The sequence below is a fragment of the Centropristis striata genome, chromosome 18 (genome assembly GCF_030273125.1).
Source record: "Centropristis striata isolate RG_2023a ecotype Rhode Island chromosome 18, C.striata_1.0, whole genome shotgun sequence".
NCBI lineage: Eukaryota > Metazoa > Chordata > Actinopteri > Perciformes > Serranidae > Centropristis > Centropristis striata.
Genome location: NC_081534.1, coordinates 675086 through 695541, shown reverse-complemented (window position 1 = coordinate 695541; position 20456 = coordinate 675086). Strand labels below are relative to the sequence as shown.

The 20456-nt window shown below is 34.6% G+C and overlaps 2 protein-coding genes across 2 annotated transcripts in view; both read left to right on the top strand.

The window, feature by feature from the left end:
- Window positions 1-20456, top strand: part of cnih3 (cornichon family AMPA receptor auxiliary protein 3) — a 386093-nt gene that overhangs the window by 354255 nt on the left and 11382 nt on the right. The window lies entirely within an intron of this gene.
- On the top strand, window positions 1305-10792 carry traf3ip2a (TRAF3 interacting protein 2a). The gene is made up of 9 exons (XM_059356607.1): window positions 1305-1657; window positions 2367-2783; window positions 4576-4732; window positions 4855-5024; window positions 6210-6298; window positions 6381-6449; window positions 6933-7037; window positions 9744-9818; window positions 10471-10792. The coding sequence occupies exons 1-9, from the start codon at window positions 1600-1602 to the stop codon at window positions 10615-10617; spliced, it is 1287 nt and encodes a 428-aa protein (XP_059212590.1). The 5' UTR covers window positions 1305-1599; the 3' UTR covers window positions 10618-10792.

Here is a 20456-nt window from a genome sequence, read left to right as displayed (position 1 = left end):
CTGTATGAAACCAAAACAAGCACAAATACACAGAGACAGTTCCAGCTTTCATACCGATGGTAATCCCTGTTGACCTTCAGAGAGATTAAAGGTTTAAGGCCCTTTCACATTGGATTCAATGTTAAGACCTGGAGATTGCTGCTTGCTTTAACTTCTTAGAGCTTCTACAGTAGATTTATCTTGTCGATCACACAATAGGTGAAATGTATAAGATAAACTAATGAGTTATTGCTACAATAAATGTGATTAAGTGGTAATCTCTGGTATGTAATTGTAGGTTCTGAGTCATATATACAACTGGACCAGCTTTTTATCATTGAAAATGTTTGCTCATCCAGGTCTCTATAATGATTTGTTCCAAATAAAATTTGAATGAACATTAGCAGTGCTGCAGTACGATTCATTTTCCTGTCAAGCCAACTGTGAACTTTTGATTTTATTGTATTAGTTGAAGACTTACACTTACCCCAATTTTTCCAGTTTTTTATTGAAATTCAAGCAGTTCAAGTCAAATGAACAGCTTGAAAGGGTCCAAAGGTAAGTGGTGAACTGCCAGAGGTAAATAAAAAAAGGTAAGCTGAACCAAAACTGAAAAATAATGTACATTTCAGAATTATACAAGTAGGCCTTTTTCAGGGAACAAGAAATGGGTTAACAACTTAACTCTATGGAGTCTTGGGCTATTTTGTCCATTTTTGAATTCTTTTCATGTCTTTGTAAGTCATTTTGTGTCTTTTTTTGGTCATTTTGTGTCTTTTTTAGTCATTTTGTGTCTTTTTTTTAGTCATTTTGTTTCTTTTTTTGTCATTTTGTGTCTTTTTTTTGGTCATTTTGTGTCTTTTTTTAGTCCTCTAGTCCAACATAAAATGTGATTTTGAATCTTTTTTTAACTTTCAAAACACTATCATGCTCAATAAAGAATTTTAAATGTTGCAAATGTGCATTAATTTCAGAGTACACTGAGACATTAAACTGCATAAACTTTTGACCAGTAGTGTATATTATATCTTTTATCCAAGAGTTGAATAAAAAAATCACACCTGCCACTTTCATATGCACACATATCCACAGAATGTTTCCTTTCTGAAGAGAAACCAGGCAGCTGCATTCTTACTGTCTTACTGCATTATTTGCATAAATGGGTCACGGGACTTCCCTGCTTTGCATCGGGAGAATATTTCCTGTTTGCCTCAGAACAGGTTTGTGCTGTGGCTGAGGGATAGGCAGAGGGAAGAACAGGTAAGAGTGGGAGTACAGTCAAGTTCTGCTTAATTCTCTCTATGTAAATGTATATAACAAAACATACTGGACACTTTTAACATAGTTAATATCTGTCATTTCAGTAAGCATACCTGGCATACCTTTAGATCCCAGATTTTGACCTTTGGACTACTTTGCAGCGATCGTGTTTTATGATATTTGACACTCAGACGAGCCTCTAAAGGTAGGCAGGTAATGTTTCATATGTTTTCAGTGAGGAAGAAACAAGAATGTGGAGATATTATTCCTGTAGTTTATAGAGAAAACTAATATAGTTTCATGACTACGCTTGGTTTCTCTTCCTGTATGTGTCTCTTCATGCTCTGTTAAATTCCTTTAATGTTGTTTTCATTTACACGTTCCCACAGGCAACAGAACAACATGGACTCTTCTAAAGGTAGGACACAAAGTCTAATCTACACTGTAAAAAATGTTTGTAGAAATTACAGTAAAACACTGTCAAATTGCATCAGAAATAGGTGGTAAAATTAAACATACATCACCGTAGTAGATACTTTTAATTACTGTAAATCAAAGAATAGTATAAAACTTTAAATTCTACCACCATAAATTGTAGAAAACACACAGTTTTGCTGTAAAAATATACATTTTTCATGTAAAGTTAATGGAGAAATACCATGATGACACAATTATCCTGAAAGTAATGGGATTATTCAGTATAAATTACAAAAAAAAAGATTCAAAATCACATTTTATGTTGGACTAAAGGACTAAAAAAAGACACAAAATGACAAAAAAAAGACACAAAATGACCAAAAAAAGACACAAAATGACAAAAAAGACACCAAAAGACACAAAATGGCTTAAAAAAGACATAAAATGACCAAAAAAAGAAACAAAATGACCAAAAAAAGACACAAAATGAACAAAAAAAGACACAAAATGACTTACAAAGACATGAAAAGAATTCAAAAATGGACAAAATAGCCCAAGACTCCATAGAGTTAAGTTGTTAACCCATTTCTTGTTCCCTGAAAAAGGCCTACTTGTATAATTCTGTATAACTTTGTTTTTCCTGCTGGTTCCTGCTGGTTCCTGCTGGTTCCTGCTGGTTCCTGCTGGTTCCTGCTGGTTCCTGGTGTCAGGACCTTGCCCTCATCAGAGCGTCCCGGTTGAGATGGATGAGACCATGATGACATCATCCAGTCTGGACCTGGCCTGGCTTTCCTCCTGCAAACTGTGTAGTGGACTTACAAGGACCAGCAGAAGGCCTGAGGAACATGATTATGAGCAGGATCAGGGGCCAGAACACAATGTGGGCCAGTGGAGACCCCCTGAGATCCAGCACCAGCATGGACCCAGAGCAGCCGGTCCTGCTGAGATGAATCCCCCCCACCCGGGGCCTCGTTTGGGCCTCACACAGCCGGGGCCAGGGTATGACCAGGACCTCATTAGAGGCTATGCTGGCCCTTCAGATTGGCCCCAGGATCACTCTGTGGAGGAGGGGGACCGCCTGGAGACCCCTCTGTCCCTCAGGACTGAAGTTAACTTCACCGGATACGGTCAGTGTTGTATTATCATCAGAAACATTCAATATTAGAGTTAGTGTCTGGTGTTGGGGAACATGTACACTACTGGTCAAAAGTTTTAGAACATGCCAACTTTTCCAGAATTTAATTGAAAATGATGCAGTTTAATGTCTCAGTGTACTCTGAAATTAATGCACATTTGCAACATTTAAAATTCTTTATTGAGCATGATAGTGTTTTGAAAGTAAAAGAAAGATTCAAAATCACATTTTAAGTTGGACTAAAGGACTAAAAAAAGACACAAAATGACCAAAAAAAGACACAAAATGACAAAAAAAGACACAAAATGACCAAAAAAAGACACAAAATGACCAAAAAAAAGACACAAAAAAGACACAAAATGATCAAAAAAAGATACAAAATGACTAAAAAAAGGCACAAAATGACTTACAAAGACATGAAAAGAATTGAAAAATGGACAAAATAGCCCAAGACTCCATAGAGTTAAGTTGTTAACCCATTTCTTGTTCCCTGAAAAAGGCCTACTTGTATAATTCTGAAATGTACATTACTTTCCAGTTTTGGTTAAGCTTACCTTTTTTTATTTACCTCTGGCAGTTCACCACTTACCTTTGGACCCTTTCAAGCTGTTCATTTGACTTGAACTGCTTGAATTTCAATTTAAAACTAGGACTGCGCGCAGTACTGAACGGGCCCTCGCAGGACACGTCGGGCCATCGGGGTTTATATATATATATATATATAGATATATATATATATCTATATATATATATATATAAATGCAAAATACCAACTTTTAAGGTGAAATTAAGCATTATTTGTGTCATTTTTTTAAGGCCGACATAAATATTCAATCAATATCACTTTTAAACGTTCCAGTTGGTATTTTGCATATATATATATATATATACATAAAAAGCCACTGAGCCTCCACTATATCCTTGCTCTGACTCTAGACTATAGATCTAGAAACTTAATTTCCTCATCTTGATTGCCTACTTACAAAAAAACTAAGGGGAAATGGTCCAACGACTGAGCAAGATGGGCAATTTGGTGGCTATTTGATACAAATTAGAAGGTCAAAAACTCAAAATTTTGCTTGGGAACCATTTTTTTTGGACTCAGCACCCTTGAGATCTGTAAGGTAGGCCGGTTCCTGACTTGGACCCATAAATGCTCCTCACTTCTTATAGGAGGCCTTTATTCTGAAATCCGTCTAGACTACATGGCCCACCTTAGCTCCAGCAGCTCTAAACTTACATTTGCACAGCAGCTACTTTCTGGTTACTTTGCAGTTCATTTTTTTTGGCTTTTTAAATAGGTTTAGGGTTAGGGTTTGTATTTGTATTTGTATTCGCCATGGAATTTGGCAGTAATGGTGGAAAAAGTAACAGACCAGGGAACATAGGACCGTTTTTGGGAAAAGTGGGGAAATGTATAGATTTAGTAAATAGTTAAATAGTAAATAGTTATTTATAATGATAGATTCTAATGATATCATAATGGTGTGTTTTAAAGATATTGAATTACAGAATAATATATAATAGATAAATAATAATAAATAAATAATATAATTGAATAATACAGGCCTCAGGAACCTAAATCTAATAATCTAATGATTAGGGAGGACAGCTACATACCACAACTGGAACATCAGATCCAATAATCACTACATCTGTGATTGATTTAGCTTTAAACGTTTCCTCCCCAGCCCTGTTAGGGATCATTTGGTCTGCATGACCTCATTACTGCTGAATTGGAAACCTTTATTTTGTATTTATTTATTTATTTGATCTCTCTACAGAACCCAATCCAATGCAGGGGAGACCCAGACAGACTGCATGCTGCCCTCCAGCAAATCAGCCCCATCACAATAATAATTACTATCATTTTAAGCATGAATACCCAGCAGATCCACGCCAAGAGCCACCACACCAACAACAACAACAACAACAACCATGGTATGAGAATAATTCCATTCTTGTTTGTCATTATGATCTGGTACTTTCAACACTGATTCATATAATGTTTCACAGATCTCATGCATAAATCTCATATGGTTTCTGATCATATCGCTCCACAGGAACCCCAATAATAGGGCACAACGTCAGAATGGCCCCTATGGATCTGAGCCTCAGTTTGTGGCCCCCAGAGACGTGATGCAGGAGGTCAGCGTGGGTCCTTCCCTCCCGCTCGGTCCGGTGCAGACCACCAGGGAGATCAGGAGGACCATCAGCCTCCCTGAGGAGTGTAGTAAGTCTCATCAGGGTCCCTGCAGCCAGTAGTTCTCAACCTTTTTGAGTCAAGACCCCCAATTTAACATGCATGTTGTCCACGACCCCCACTCACTGAACACAATCTCACACACACAGTTCAGATCACCCAAAAAAGAAACAAAATGACCAAAAAAAGGAAACAAAATGACCAAAAAAGACACAAAATGACCAAAAAAGACACAAATTGACCACAAATTGACCACAAAATGACTCAAAATGACCAAAAAAGACACAAAATTACCAAAAAAGACACAAATTGACCACAAAGTGATTAAAAAAAGACACAAAATTACCAAAAAAAGACACAAAATTACCAAAAAAGACACAAAATGACTAAAAAAAGAAACTAAATTACCAAAAAAAGTCACAAATTGACCACAAAAGGATCAAAAAAGACACAAAATGACCAAAAAAAGACACAAAATGACCAAAAAGACACAAAATTGCCAAAAAAGGAAACAAAATGACCAAAGACACAAATTGACCACAAAATGACACAAAATGACCAAAAAAGACACAAATTGACCAAAAAAAGACACAAATTGACCAAAAAAAGACACAAAATGACTAAAAAAAGACACAAAATTACCAAAAAAAGACACAAAATGACCAAAAAAGACACAAAATGACCAAAAAGACACAAAATTACCAAAAAAGGAAACAAAATGACCAAAAAAGACACAAATTGACCACAAAATAATCAAAAAAGACACAAAATTACCAAAAAAGGAAACAAAATGACCAAAAAAGACACAAAATGATCAAAAAAACACATAATGACATTAAAAAAGACATTAAAAAGACATTAATTGACCATGAAGACTAAAACACATGAACACTTTAACACAGAAACAAAATGACCAAAAAAGACAAAAAATGACCGAAAAAAGACAAAAAATGAACCAAAAAAGGAAACAAAATTCCAAAAAAAAGACATTAATTGACCAAAAAGACTAAACCACATGAACACTTTAACACAGTGAAGACAGAGCTGACTTCCTAAATGATTTGGCGACCCCCAGAAATCATCTCACGACCCCAATTGGGGTCCCGACCCCAAGGTTGAGAATAGCTGCCTGCAGGAACATGTGCATGCAACATTCATTGTTTTCATCTTACAAAATGTAATGAGTAAAAATAAAAAGGTACTTTTTGTTGACAGGGAAGGTTTTTATCACATATTCAGTGGACACAGCCAGAGAAATAGTTCCTTTCACCAAGTTCCTGTCTGATCAGGGCTTCAGACCAGCAGTGAGTCTATTATAACGCCTCCAGCTCCTGATTCTCTGAGCTTCCAGACAGAAACACTCACACTACGTCTGTCTGTTCACAGATTGATATCTTCGATAATCCGATCAGAAGAATGGGCATCACCAAATGGATGGACAGCTTTCTGAACGATGTAATGTCCAACTCGGTAACACTTTACAATAACCATCTAAGTGATGTTTATAGATGGTTTATAAACCAGTTATTATTAACCATTTACAAAATTATATACATATTTCATCTTTAAATGGTTTCAAGCAATTTCTTAAAGGTATATGAATCATTTTGAAATCATTTACATACTTAATATGGTGTTAAAAATGTTATAATGAGTGTAAAGCTATTAATAAACTAATAATTATGTTTGTTTATGGTAAAGTAATCTATTTGGCATTTATAAATTATAGTTCAACCGTATTACATTTTCTATTCACCATTCTAAATGGCCTATATATGGTTTATAAATGGTGATTAAACATTAATAAACTATCTATTTACCATGTATAAATGATGGTTATTGTAAAGTGTTACCTCCAACTCTTGAGTCTGAGCAGATAATGAATCATATTGTGATATAATCATGAGCAGAAGGTGACTGTGAGATGTGTTTCTACAGAAATCAGTGCTGATTATCGTGGTCATCAGCCCCAAATATAAGGAGGACGTGGAGGGAGACGGAGACGATGAACATGGCCTCCACACCAAGTACATCCACAACCAGGTCAGAGGTCATCCACTAGCAGGACACAGGTCAACAGCTGCTCTGTGGGAAACATCACCCTCTGCTGGTTAGCTGATATCATCTCCAACATGCTGATAGGGACAGCAGGGAGAGGAACTGTATGGGCTCTGTGAAGCCTTTTGGTTAAAACCCTCTGGAGTCTCCAAAAGCTCCAAATAATGCAGACTTGTTGACTCCATCAGACTAGAAAACAAAGCAGCGTGGAGCCCTACTACTAAAATTTACATTTTATGTTGGACTAAAGGACTAAAAAAGACACAAAATCACCTAAAAAGACACAAAATCACTAAAAAAGACAAAAAAAAGACCAAAAAGGACACAAAATGAGAAGACAGAATGACCAAAAAAAAACCACAGAAGACACAAAATGACAAAAAAGACACAAAATGACTAAAAAAAGACATAAAATGACCAAAAAAGACACACAAAATGACTAGAAATCACTAAAAAAAAGACACAAAATCACTAAAAAAAGACACAAAATCACAAAAAAAAAAAAAAAAAATGACCTAAAAAGACACAAAACCACTAAAAAAGACAAAAAAGGACACAAAATGAGAAGACAGAATGACCAAAAAAACCCACAGAAGACACAAAATGACAAAAAAGACACAAAATGACTAAAAAAAGACACATAATCACTAAAAAAAGACACAAAATGACTAAAAAAGACACAAAATCGACTATCAGGACACATGTCAACAGCTGCTCTGTGTGAAACATCACCCTCTGCTGGTTGGCTGATATCATCTCCAACATGCTGATAAGGACAGCAGGAAGAGGAAATTAATGGGCTCTGTAAAGCCTTTTGGTTAAAACCCTCTGGAGTCTCCAAAAGCTCCAAATGATCCAGACTTGTTGACTCCATCCAGACTAGAAAACAAAGCAGCGTGGAGCCCTACTACTAAAATTTACATTTTATGTTGGACTAAAGGACTAAAAAAGACACAAAATGACCAAAAAAGACACACAAAAAGACACAAAATCACTAAAAAAAAGACACAAAATCACTAAAAAAGACACAAAATGACCTAAAAAGACACAAAATCACTAAAAAAGACACAAAATGACTTCAAAAAAGACACAAAATGACTTCAAAAAAGACACAAAATGACCAAAAAAGACACACAAAATGACTAGAAATGACTCCGAGTCTCCAAAAGCTCCAAATAATCCAGACTTGCTGCCTCCATCCAGACTAGAAAACAAAGCAGCGTGGAGCCCTACTACTAAAATTTACATTTTATGTTGGACTAAAGGACTAAAAAAGACACAAAATGACCAAAAAAGACACACAAAAAGACACAAAATCACTAAAAAAAGACACAAAATCACTAAAAAAGACACAAAATCACTAAAAAAGACACAAAATGACCTAAAAAGACACAAAATCACTAAAAAAGACAAAAAAAGACCAAAAAGGACACAAAATGAGAAGACAGAATGACCAAAAAAAACCCACAGAAGACACAAAATGACAAAAAGACACAAAATGACTAAAAAAAGACACATAATCACTAAAAAAAGACACAAAATGACTAAAAAAGACACACAAAATGACCAAAAAAGACACACAAAATGACTAGAAATGACTCAGAGTCTCTAAAAGCTCCAAATAATCCAGACTTGTTGCCTCCATCAGAGTATAAAACAAAGCAGCGTGGAGCCCTACTGTACATTTACCTCTAAAGTTCTGGCTGTAAACTCCATGAGGCCAGTTTCAGTTTGATGATGATATACCAAGTAAAACTGGAGACAAGCTCAAATAGATTTAGTATCAAATGATAGAACTGGATGGAACCCTCTTATATGGTAGATTTGACACCTTTGGTCACATTTGACACATTTAAAATTCTTCAATGAGCATGATAGTGTTTTAAAAGTAAAAAAAAAAAAATCAAAATCACATTTTATGTTGTATTAAAGGACTAAAAAAGACACAAAATGACCAAAAAAAGACACAAAATGACCAAAAAAGACACAAAATGACAAAAAAAACACAGAAGACACAAAATGACTTAAAAAAAAAAAAGAAACAAAATGAACAAAAAAGACACAAAAATAACTAAAAAGACACAACAAAAGACACAAAAAAGACATAAAAGGACTAAAAAAAGACAGAAAACGACAAAAAAAGACACAAAATGACTTACAAAATTACTAAAAAAGACACAAAATGACCAAAATTGTTCCGCTAAACACACAAGACACAAATAAAATAGAGTCACACGAGAATAAAAACAAGAGTTGATGACAGGATCACACACAATCACAAGATCACATATATGTTGATTTTTCTTTGTTTCTTTTTGGTTCTAAATGTTGATCCGGTAAGTCAGAAAAAAATATCAGTTATTATCAGGTCATATAGGTGAGGTTGTGCTGAAAAAATATATACCAACATGGTATTTAAACATGTTTAAGTGGTGTATACAGGCAGAATGAAAAGGATTCAAAAATGGACTAAATATCCCAAAACTCCATCGAGTTAAAGTAAATAATATTCAGCCCTGTTTTTTCCAGTATTCCAGTGAGTTCTGCACATTTAAAATACATTACAGGCTACAGCATATTAACTCAACTCACACAAAACATGTCAAACACTAACAAGCAGTGTAATGATTCTTAGACTGTATCAGGTAAAAACACTGTTTATTGAATTATGATGTCTTCCTGTTGGTACAGATCCAAAACGAGTTCATCCAACAAGGCTGCAGAAACTTCAGACTGGTTCCTGTGTTGTTTCCTAATGCATCCAAGGTATGTATATACATATACATATACATATACATATGTATATACAGTCTAAGGTATGTACAAAATAAAATAAACACTCTGAAGGCTCTGTTCATCCACATTAAGATACCATGAGATATTCCTTTATTCGTCCCACCACAGGGACATTTCCAGTGTTACCGCAGCAAAAAAGTGTACATCAAAAATAGAAAGAAGCATCAATAAAATAACATTAAATAGAAACATGCAATATTGACAAGAAATATAATTGTATAGACACTTTAAACAATAAGAAATATAAAATTAGGAACAATATATAAACTTTTTTTTCCTTTTTTTTAAACTGTTGTTTTTACGGTAAAAAAAACGGTCAGAACTTTACTGTAATAAATACAGTGCAACTTTTTCTAATATTACGGTAAAATGATATTGGCAGTTTTGATTTCACATTTAAGATTTTTTTTTTTAAGAGTATATTTTACCGTAAAAAAGTTTTTCCATCAATAGAAACACTGTTCTGCCATATGATTGACAAGAAAATACTTCATAAATGCTGCATAAATTAAAGATTTTATAATTAGGGCCTCGGGGCGAATGATGACATACTCACATTTGACTATTAGCTTCAGCACAAAATCCAGCCACGTCCCCACAGCGCTGTGTGTTTGTGTTGCAGAGACATGTCCCCGCATGGCTCCAGAACACCACCATCTTCCAGTGGCCCCGGGACACCCAGGACCTGCTGCTGCGCCTGGTCCGGGAGGAGCGCTACATCATCCCCCAGCGAGGGGCCGACCTCACGCTCACTGTCCGCCCCATCTGACATTAAAAACAGGAAACAGGAAAGATTCATGAGGGAAAGAAGATATAAGACATTGTTTCATAGTTGTAAAGTGTTTTCATTTTGTCGCTTGTTTACAGGCAGTGGTGGTTCTAGATCAGTTTTACTGTGGGGGCCAAGGAGGGGCCAGTGTTTAATCAGAGGGGCACATCAGCACATGAAAACATGGCAAAGATGATATTTAAGTATTCAAAATCTTTGAAAGTCTTGAAAAAGACACAAAATGACCAAAAAATACACAAAATGAGAAGACAGAATAACCAAAAAAACCCCACATAAGACATAAACATGACAAAAAAAGACACAAAATTACCAAAAAAAGACACAAAATAACTAAAACAGACACAAAAAAGACACATAAATGACACCAATGACAAAAAAGACACAAAATGACAAAAAAAAGACACAAAATGAGAAGACAGAATAACCACAGAAGACATAAACATGACAAAAAAAAGACACAAAATTACCAAAAAAAGACACAAAAAGACACAAATGACCAAAAAAGACACAAAATGACTTACAAAGACACGTAAAAAGACATGAAAGGGACATAAAAAAATGGCAAAGATGATATTTAAGCATTCACAATCTTTATTTTAGCTTATTGAGAAATCTCATTTAAGTATATTTGGAAGATACAAATACATTGAAACAATGAGACTCACCAACAATAACAATTATTTTGTACGACAATGACATTTCTAATTTTTGTGCTTTTATTTTGAAAGTGCAGGACAGTGAGAATGATCTTTTATATATGTATATATACACACAAGCTTTTATTGCACAATTAAACTATTATACAATGTGCACATTCTGGGTTCCTTTTGTGTACAATGAGATATTGTTTAAACAAAAAAAGGTAAGAATTGTTCCAACGTTCATCGTTATAAACAGATAATTTTATTGTTAATTTGACACAGGGGCCACAGCAGGGGCCAAAGGCTTCTTCACAGGAGCAGTGGCCCCTGGAGGCCCCTGGGTAGAACCGCCCCTGTTTACATGTACAGCTTTGCTGTTTGTTCTGTTGATTTTTAATTCATTTTAACAGTGTTTCTAATCTACTCTGAATACTTTTCACTCCTCTGTATTAATGATCGCATTTAAAATGAGAAAGGTGAAAAGTGAAAGTTGTGTTAGTCTGGATCCCAAAGCAGAAACTGGACAGCATTAAATATGTACAAAATGGTTTATTTAACAAAAAAAGACACAAAATGACCAAAAAAAGACACAAAATTACAAAAAAAGACACAAAATGACCCAAAAAGACACAAAATGACCAAAAAAAGACACAAAATTACTATAAAAGACACACAATTATCAAAAAAGACACAAAATTACCAGAAAAAGTCACAGAACTACTAAGAAAAGACACAAAATTACCAAAAAAGAAGACAAAATTATTTTTAAAAAGACACAAAATTACCAAAAAACAGTAATTAAAGGGACCTTCCACACACAACACAGTAAAGTAACATTCATATAAAACTCAAATTAAACTTTCATATCAAGGTGGGGGCCACAAAATATCGTCACAAAGGCCACAATTGGCCCGCGGGCCGCGAGTTTGAGACCCCAGTGTTAAATGCTCTTCTGTATTACAACAATACAGCTACTGCCAGTTTTATAGTCTTTGTTTATATAAAAATATTAGTGAAGTTTTAAAGAGAACCCTTAAATTAAAGCAATGTTTTGAAATTAAGGTAACACTTTACAATAACCATCATTTATAAATGGTAAACAGATAGTTTATTAATGTTTAATAATCATTTATAAACCGTTTATAGGCCATTTAAAATGGTAAATATATAATTTATTCATGTTTAACCAACTTAATAATTTATAAATGGCTAATAATTGGTATATTAATGTAAGTTTATAGTTACTTTGCCATTAACAAACAACTAAATTATAATTAATTGTTTATTAATGGTTTTAGTTGCACTGATTATAACATTTTTAACATCATATTAAGTATGTTAATGATTTTGAAATGATTCATATACCTTTAAGAAATTGGTTGAAAACATTTAAAGATTAAATATGTATAGCACTTTGTAAATGGTTAATAATTGGTCTATAAAAAAATCTATAAACATCAATTAGTTGGTTATTGTAAAGTGTTACCGAAATTAATTTTGCAAGTTCACTCTAAAATATACATTTTTAACCATCATAGACGGATTTAATTATCTACTTAATATTTTAATTATTTTTTTTAAGCCTAATGCATAATTTGAATGAAAATAGTATTAATCAATGTATAATAACTTTTTGGTAACACTTTACAATAACCATCTAAGTGATGTTTATAGATGGTTTATAAACCAATTATTATTAACCATTTACAAAATTCTATACATATTTAATCTTTAAATGGTTTCAAGCAATTTCTTAAAGGTATAAGAATCATTTTGAAATCATTTACATACTTAATATGGTGTTAAAAATGTTATAATTTGTGTAAAGCTATTAATAAAGTAATAATTATGTTTGTTTATGGTAAAGTAATCTATTTGGCATTTATAAATTGTAGTTCAACATTATTACATTTTCTATTCACCATTCTAAATGGCCTATATACGGTTTATAAATGATGATTAAACATTAATAAACTATCTGTTTACCATTTATAAATGGTCTATTTACCATCTATAAATGATGGTTATTGTAAAGTGTTACCAACTTTTTTTTAATTCAAGAAATGTATTAATAGATCCTGATAAATACTGTTAAATCAGTGGTTTATTATGAAGTGCACTACCTTTTTTCACCAGAGGGGGGCAGCATGTCCCAAATAATAACTTCCTGCCTTGTTATTGAGTTATTGATATTGTGTTTTCATATTACTGGAATAAATGTCATTGCTTTGACTAAGCTGTGAGGATAACTGACTGAAAATGTGATAAAAAGAAGTTCACAAGGGTCCTGAGCAAGGTTATTATAGTTCACGAAAACTAAAATTGAAAAAACATTTTCGTTAACTGAAATAAAAATAAAAACTAGAATTAAAAAAAAAACGATAACTAACTGAAACTGTATTGTGTGGTTACAAAACTAACTAAAACTAACTAAAATTATAGTGAAAATGTTCATTCATAATTCAGTGTTTCTATTTGAACATGCAACACATGGTGAATATGTTTACTGAGACTGGGATGTTTACACTAGAACCAAAATACAAAACAGTTAATAACCTTATTGGGGCTGAGATGATAAACCAAAGGAAATAAAGGCACATACCCATTACAAAAAAACTAAAACTAACACTAAAACTAATAAAAACTAAACTAAAACTATTCATTTTCAAAAAATAAAAATTAAACTAAAACTAACACTAAAACTAATAAAAACTAAACTAAAACTAACATTTAAACTAATAAAAACTAAACTAAAACTAATAGAAACTAAACTAAAACTAACACTAAAACTAATAAAAACTAAACTAAAACTAAGCATTTTCAAAAAATAAAAACTAAACTAAAACTAGCAAACTCACTCTAAAAACTAACTAAAACTAACTGAATTTGAAAACAAAAATTCACAACAAAATTAAAACTAAAACTAATGAAAAATCCAAAACTATTATAACCTTGGTGCTGAGAGCAGCACAGTGATAAAGGAGCAGCAGACAATAAGAGCTACACAGCAAAATCAGCAGTGTTAATTCAACTCACATAGTGTTAAATTTAACACTTTTTCTGAGTTTATATAGTTCTCACGGATTCTGAGTTAAAATTACACTTTGAAAAGTGTTAATATTTTAACTCTTTAATAGTGTTAAATATTTGACATCCTTGGTGTTGTTTAATGACACCACATAAGTGCACTTTTAACTCCAAATTGTGTTATTCCTTCTCACTTTGAGTGTTCATTTTTAACATACATTGTGTTACTTTGACACAAAAAGTTTATTTTTTAACCCTAAAATCATGTTATTTCCTTTCACTAATGTGATAATTAACATTCATTGTTTTGTTTTATGATACATTCAAAGTGCATTCTGTCTTTAGCCGAACATACAAGTCACTAAATCTGAAAATCAGCTCCAACTGAAGTGAATCTAACTCAGGTGTTAACATGTAACAGAGCTTTTTGATCACTATAAGTTTTAAAACAACTCTAAAATCAACACTCACCAACTCAGAATTATTAACACTGAAAAAACAACACTACAGATTTTGCTGTGTAGAAGGGAAACATCGTGTCCATGTGTTAACACTGACTCCTTGATAAGACTCCTCCAACCGCCAGCCTTACCTTCATTATTTGTGGCCTGTCACTGCACATTTCAATTCAGTCAGCCTGTTTATCAAAGCTGGAAAAAAAAAAAAGATTTGCTCACCCTGTGTGAGGAAGTGTGGTGGTGTCAGGTTGTTATCAGCTCCTGCAGGAGGTGCTGTCACTGAACATGAACCAATAAATTCTCTGTTTGTTATTGTTCCAGTAGCTCCTGCTACTCTACTAACTCCTCCTTATCTGGAGAGTCCAAGCAGCCAGATGCAAAAAAAGGCCTCAATCCCCTCTCCATCTGCCCTGCTGCTGGTAACAGCCTTCCTAATGCTGCCTCACTGGATGATCTACAGCAGGGGGGGTCAACCTGTGGCTCCAGAGCAGACCTGGGCAATGGGCGGCCCGCGGGCCACATCCGGCCCGTTGGCTGTCCTTGTCCGGCCCGCGTGAGGTTACCCAGAAATTAGAAATCAATATAACCGCAGTGCTTTTATTTGGAAAAAAATAGCAAACATTAGCACTAGCTAACAACACTTTTACTATAGTTAAGACAACAAATATAGCCACTAATATATATGACAGAAGAAAACTAGAAAATTTCCTCTGGGGAAATTTTGAAAGGGCCACGGGGGCTACTGCCGGTGTGTGTACACTATGATGAGACTTTCAGAGATTTCAAACTATGCCCTTTACCCTCAAAGTGTGTGTGTGTGTGTGTATCTGTAACTGTAATCACATCAAAGATCAAAGCAATCAACAGAATTAACTGACACCTGTTAATGAAAGAGTGACAGCAGCCAGAGGTGAACTGGAATTTCTGGCCTCGAACAGAAAGCATTTTTGGCAAAACCATAATACCTATCATTGATCCGACTTCACTTTGAGCGTCCTGAGTTCTTCCTGAACGTCTACATATGATTTTTTAAAAGAAAAATGAAAAAATAGCTTTGTTAGAGTGATCTAAAAAAACTGTTTTTTTTCCCTTTTTCCGAAATCTTCCTGCGTTTTTAATATGGGAGCCAATGAGGCTGTTGGTGGTGTTGGTGGATCATTTGTGCGTCCTACGCCCAAACTATAACTCTGACAGCTTTACCAGAGGATTGTGAGGGAGAAGACTAATTTTCCTACGTTTCTATGTATAAATTATTTCTGTAGAGTGGAATTTGCGGCCTGGAGCGCAGTTTTCAAATTTATTTTTTGACAGTTGTTTCTCTCCCTCTACACTCTGGCGATGATGTCACACACTGTGACACGAACATTCCGTGCAATACACACCCATTATAATCTCAGAATTTCTCCAAAAATGATCATGGTCATTGAACAGGGATTGATAAAAAACTATATGACCTATCGAAACGTGGATTAATACACCGATACACAAGACTTGTGTCTACTGTTTAAAGTTTAAATGGAGTCTCTAGGTGAAATTATGCCGGAGAAGTAGATGTTTAAAAATCTCCAATGATTGTTCTTTTTCGCTCATTTTTTGTCTGCCGTCCCATTCACTTCAATGCAAAATTTTGAGCGTGTCCAGTAAAGCACTTTAGATTAAAGATCCAACTAAACACTGCATTAAATATGGTATATATAATGCTTCCGGATTAGTTTGACGTTAAATGTGTCACTCACTCATATGTGCTGGTAGACCTGAGGCGAGCTGCTGGCAGACACAAGCAGACACCTGCTGATTGGTTCATTAGAGCAGCTATTCTCAACCTTGGGGTCGGGACCCCAGTTTGGGTCGCGAGATGATTTCTGGGGGTCGCCAAATCATTTTGGAAGTCAGCTCTGTCTCCACTGTGTTAAAGTGTTCATGTGTTTTAGTCTTTTTGGTCATTTTGTGTCTTTTTTGGTCATTTTGTGTCTTTTTTTTTTGGAATTTTGTTTCCTTTTTTTTGGTTATTTTGTGTATTTTTTGTCATTTTGTGTCTTTTTTTGTCATATTGTGTCTGTTTTGATAATTTTGCGTCTATTTTTGATCATTTTGTGGTCAATTTGTGTCTTTTTTTGGGTCATTTTTTGTCTTTTTCGTAATTTTTTGTCTTTTTTTGTCATTTTGTTTCTTTTTTGGTCAATTTGTGTCTTTTTATAATCATTTTGTGTCTTTTTTTAGTCATTTTGTGTCTTTTTTTGGTCATTTTGTTTCTTTTTTGGTCATTTTCTTTCTTTTCTGGGTGATCTGAACTGTGCGTGTGAGATTGTGTTCAGTGAGTGGGGGTCGCGGACAACATGCATGTTAAATTGGGGGTCGCGACTCAAAAAGGTTGAGAACTACTGCATTAGAGGGTCAGGCTCTCACTCCAGCAGACAGAGTTTCCTCTCCATCTAGATGAAATGCCAATGAAACATTTTTCATCGTTGAGTGCGATGTCCCCGGCATGAACCGGACGCAGCCAGCTGTTAGAGGGTTATAGCTCCTCCAGCACGCTGCTGCTGTCTGCAGGACATTAACATCTGACTGGAATACTGAACAGCCTGATGAGAAGCTGCCATACACACTGACAGAGAAAAGAAAAAAACTAGGTTCGAAAGCAGGGCTGTCAAACTCAAATACACAGTGGGACAAAATTAAAACTTTGACAAAGTCGCGGGCCAACATTTTATTTATTTTTTAATTTATTTTTTAATTTATTTATTTTTATTTATTGAAAAAATGGACCTAAACAAGTTCAAACGAAATGGAACAAGCAAAGCTTGACACAAAATGACCAAAAAAAGAAACAAAATGACCAAAAAAAGACACAAAATGACTAAAAAAAGACACAAATTGACCAAAAAAGAAACAAAATGACCAAAAAAAGACACAAAATGACTAAAAAAAAAGACACAAATTGACCAAAAAAAGAAACAAAATGACCAAAAAAAGACACAAAATGACTAAAAAAAGACACAAATTGACCAAAAAAGAAACAAAATGACCAAAAAAGACACAAAATAACAAAAAAAGACAAAAAAATTAAGAAAAAGACAAAAAATGACCCAAAAAAAGACACAAATTGACCACAAAATGATAAAAAAAACTTTATATTGCAAACATGCAAAATCGAATATCAAATAAAACAAACAAACATCAATGGCATTCATTTCTTAAATAAAATTTAAATAAAAATCGTATGTCCCTTTATTTTATATGCGGCCTTCTTTAAATTTAAATTTAACAGTAATCTTTTTCCGCAGGCTAAAAATAAATGTGAGAATAAAATAACAATAATAAACCAAATGACTAATAATAATATCCTTCAATGAATGTGCAGCCATTCAAGCCTTGGACTAGCAAGAAAAAGTGCATAAAGACAACTTTAATTGTTGCTCAGTTTGCTCCACACTGATCTACTGTGTTCAAGCCAAAACACCAGCAGAGCATTCTGGGATTTGTAGTATTATTTGCGCTGTATAATACCGGCGGGCCAGCTCTGGTTGGCATTTGGAATTTCCTCGCGGGCCAAATATAATTATACTGCGGGCCAAATTTGGCCCGCGGGCCAGAGTTTGACACCTCTGATCTAAAACAGGGATGGGCAACTGGAGGCCCGGGGGCCGCATATGGCCCGCAACATCACTTGAAGTGGCCCTCAGTACAACTACAGGCATCTGAGCAAGAAATGTTAAAAATGCACAAATACAGATTCAGTTTCCTACCAGTGAGGACTGAGATGGTCCAGCTCCAGATCTGGCTCTAGTTCTGGTTCTGATGCTGCATCAAGTCACACAATACTGCTTCCTGTTTCCCTCTTCAACTGCATTTAGTTACAAAATAAAAGTCCACCAAGGGCATTATTTTGAAACTTTGGGCAGTGCTTGCTGCAGCATTGCTGAATGTTCATTTAATTATTATTATTTGTCATTATTCTTTCTTTCTTTCTTTCTTTCTTTTTTATTAGTAGTTATATTGAAACCGTTTATTTAAGTGAACATCAATACTGTATAGCAACAGGAGTAACTTTTTAAAAAAAAGTCAAAGCTACATAAAGTGCACATTTAAATAAAAAATATCTTAAATAAAAATAGCCTATGAAATAAAATAGACCAATCTTTGTCTGAAAAAAAGATATTAATATGAAAAAAAAAATACGAACATTATAAAAGAACTAAATATGACAAACCCTAGTAAGGGCAGGATTTATATATAAAGAAAGAATTTTTTTTAACTATATAGATATATGCGATATGGTCCAATTCCATATCACATTTAAAAATATATTGATATATTTCTTATATCGATATATCGCCCAGCCCTAGTTATTACCCCTTGTTTTATATCCAAATGTAGTTGTTGATGACTTGATAATTTGTTAAGTCAGCATTTTGAATCCATTATTTGTTCATCTTCCTAAACGCAGCTGGCTTAAACCAACATTTGTGTGCTATTATTTTGAAATGCCAAACAGGATGTTTTCATTAATTACAGTCACGCCTGGATTCCACTGGATGCGTAACGGCTGCAGATCCGTCGTCGGAGCCGTTACGCACCCATTATAATCAATGTGTGAGATTCCACCGACTGCAGATCCGCTGCGTAATTAGTCCGACAACGCAGGGCCATCCGACAGCCCTCGCAACACTTGCGCAGAGCTTCTATTTTTGTCGGACGACGGAGCACTACGCATAAATTCAGCACAGAGCAGATCGTTCGGGACAGGAAGTCTTGCACAGACACAAAATAAAACACCGGTATATTTTCAAAATAAAATACCTCGGGTTCGCTAACGAGGTCGGCCGGCTCGTTAACAAGCCGGCCGACCTCGTTAGCACTCGTTAAGACGGAGTCGCTGGATTTGTCTCCAGTCATTACCGAGGAGATGTTGATTATCTTCCAGTTATATCAATTGATTAGGCGTGAATTCGCAAGATCTTGTGCGTCCTCGGGACTCTGCTGTCCGCAACAGCTCCGACACAGACGGATCCGGTGGGTGTTGACGGACTGCGTAGATACGCAGCCGTTGCGGACAGACCCCTGTCGGAGTCGTTACGCATCCAGTGGAATCCAGGCGTTAGTTTCACGTGGATTGTGATTTGAACCGTTTGCAGCAGACAAACACCAGAAACAGTCAGTTAGTCAAGCTTTTCCTTTTTAACAACAGACTTCAAAGACAGAATAAGACCAATATGAAATAAAATAAACTAAATCAATAAACTTCAGCTCCCTGCAGCGGTTAGCCGGCTGGCCAGTCGGTAAAAACAGCCTGTCTCTCTCTGTCTTTAACTGCTGGACACAAACCAACGAGCCAGATGTGAGCCTTTCAAAATAAAACATTCACTGATGGGTGATTCTCATGAAGCCAGTCTAAGTTTTGTCTGTGAAGATTATAAGGAAATACTTTATTAAACTAAATCTATTTCACTTTTATATGATTGAACAATATAGCTATAATGAGGCACAATTCATTGTTTTGTGTTAAAATAATATTTTCTATATTTTTAAACATATTAAATTCATTACTGTAATGTAATGTAATAGAATAAAATAGTAATAAAAACTCAATCCAAAACAGAGTTAGAGATACAAAAGACAAATAAAAGGGTAAAAAGTAAAAAGAAAGCCAAGGATTCTTTCTATCTATCTATCTATCTATCTATCTATCTCT

Bases quoted from the DNA above. Each gene is read 5' to 3' on its own strand.
- traf3ip2a (XM_059356607.1), top strand. From the start codon at position 1,600: ATGTTGTTTTCATTTACACGTTCCCACAGGCAACAGAACAACATGGAC. The intron at 4,733-4,854 runs GTATGAGAATAA...ATCGCTCCACAG, and splicing joins CAACAACAACAACAACCATG to GAACCCCAATAATAGGGCAC. The intron at 6,450-6,932 runs GTAATGTCCAAC...GTGTTTCTACAG, and splicing joins TGGACAGCTTTCTGAACGAT to AAATCAGTGCTGATTATCGT.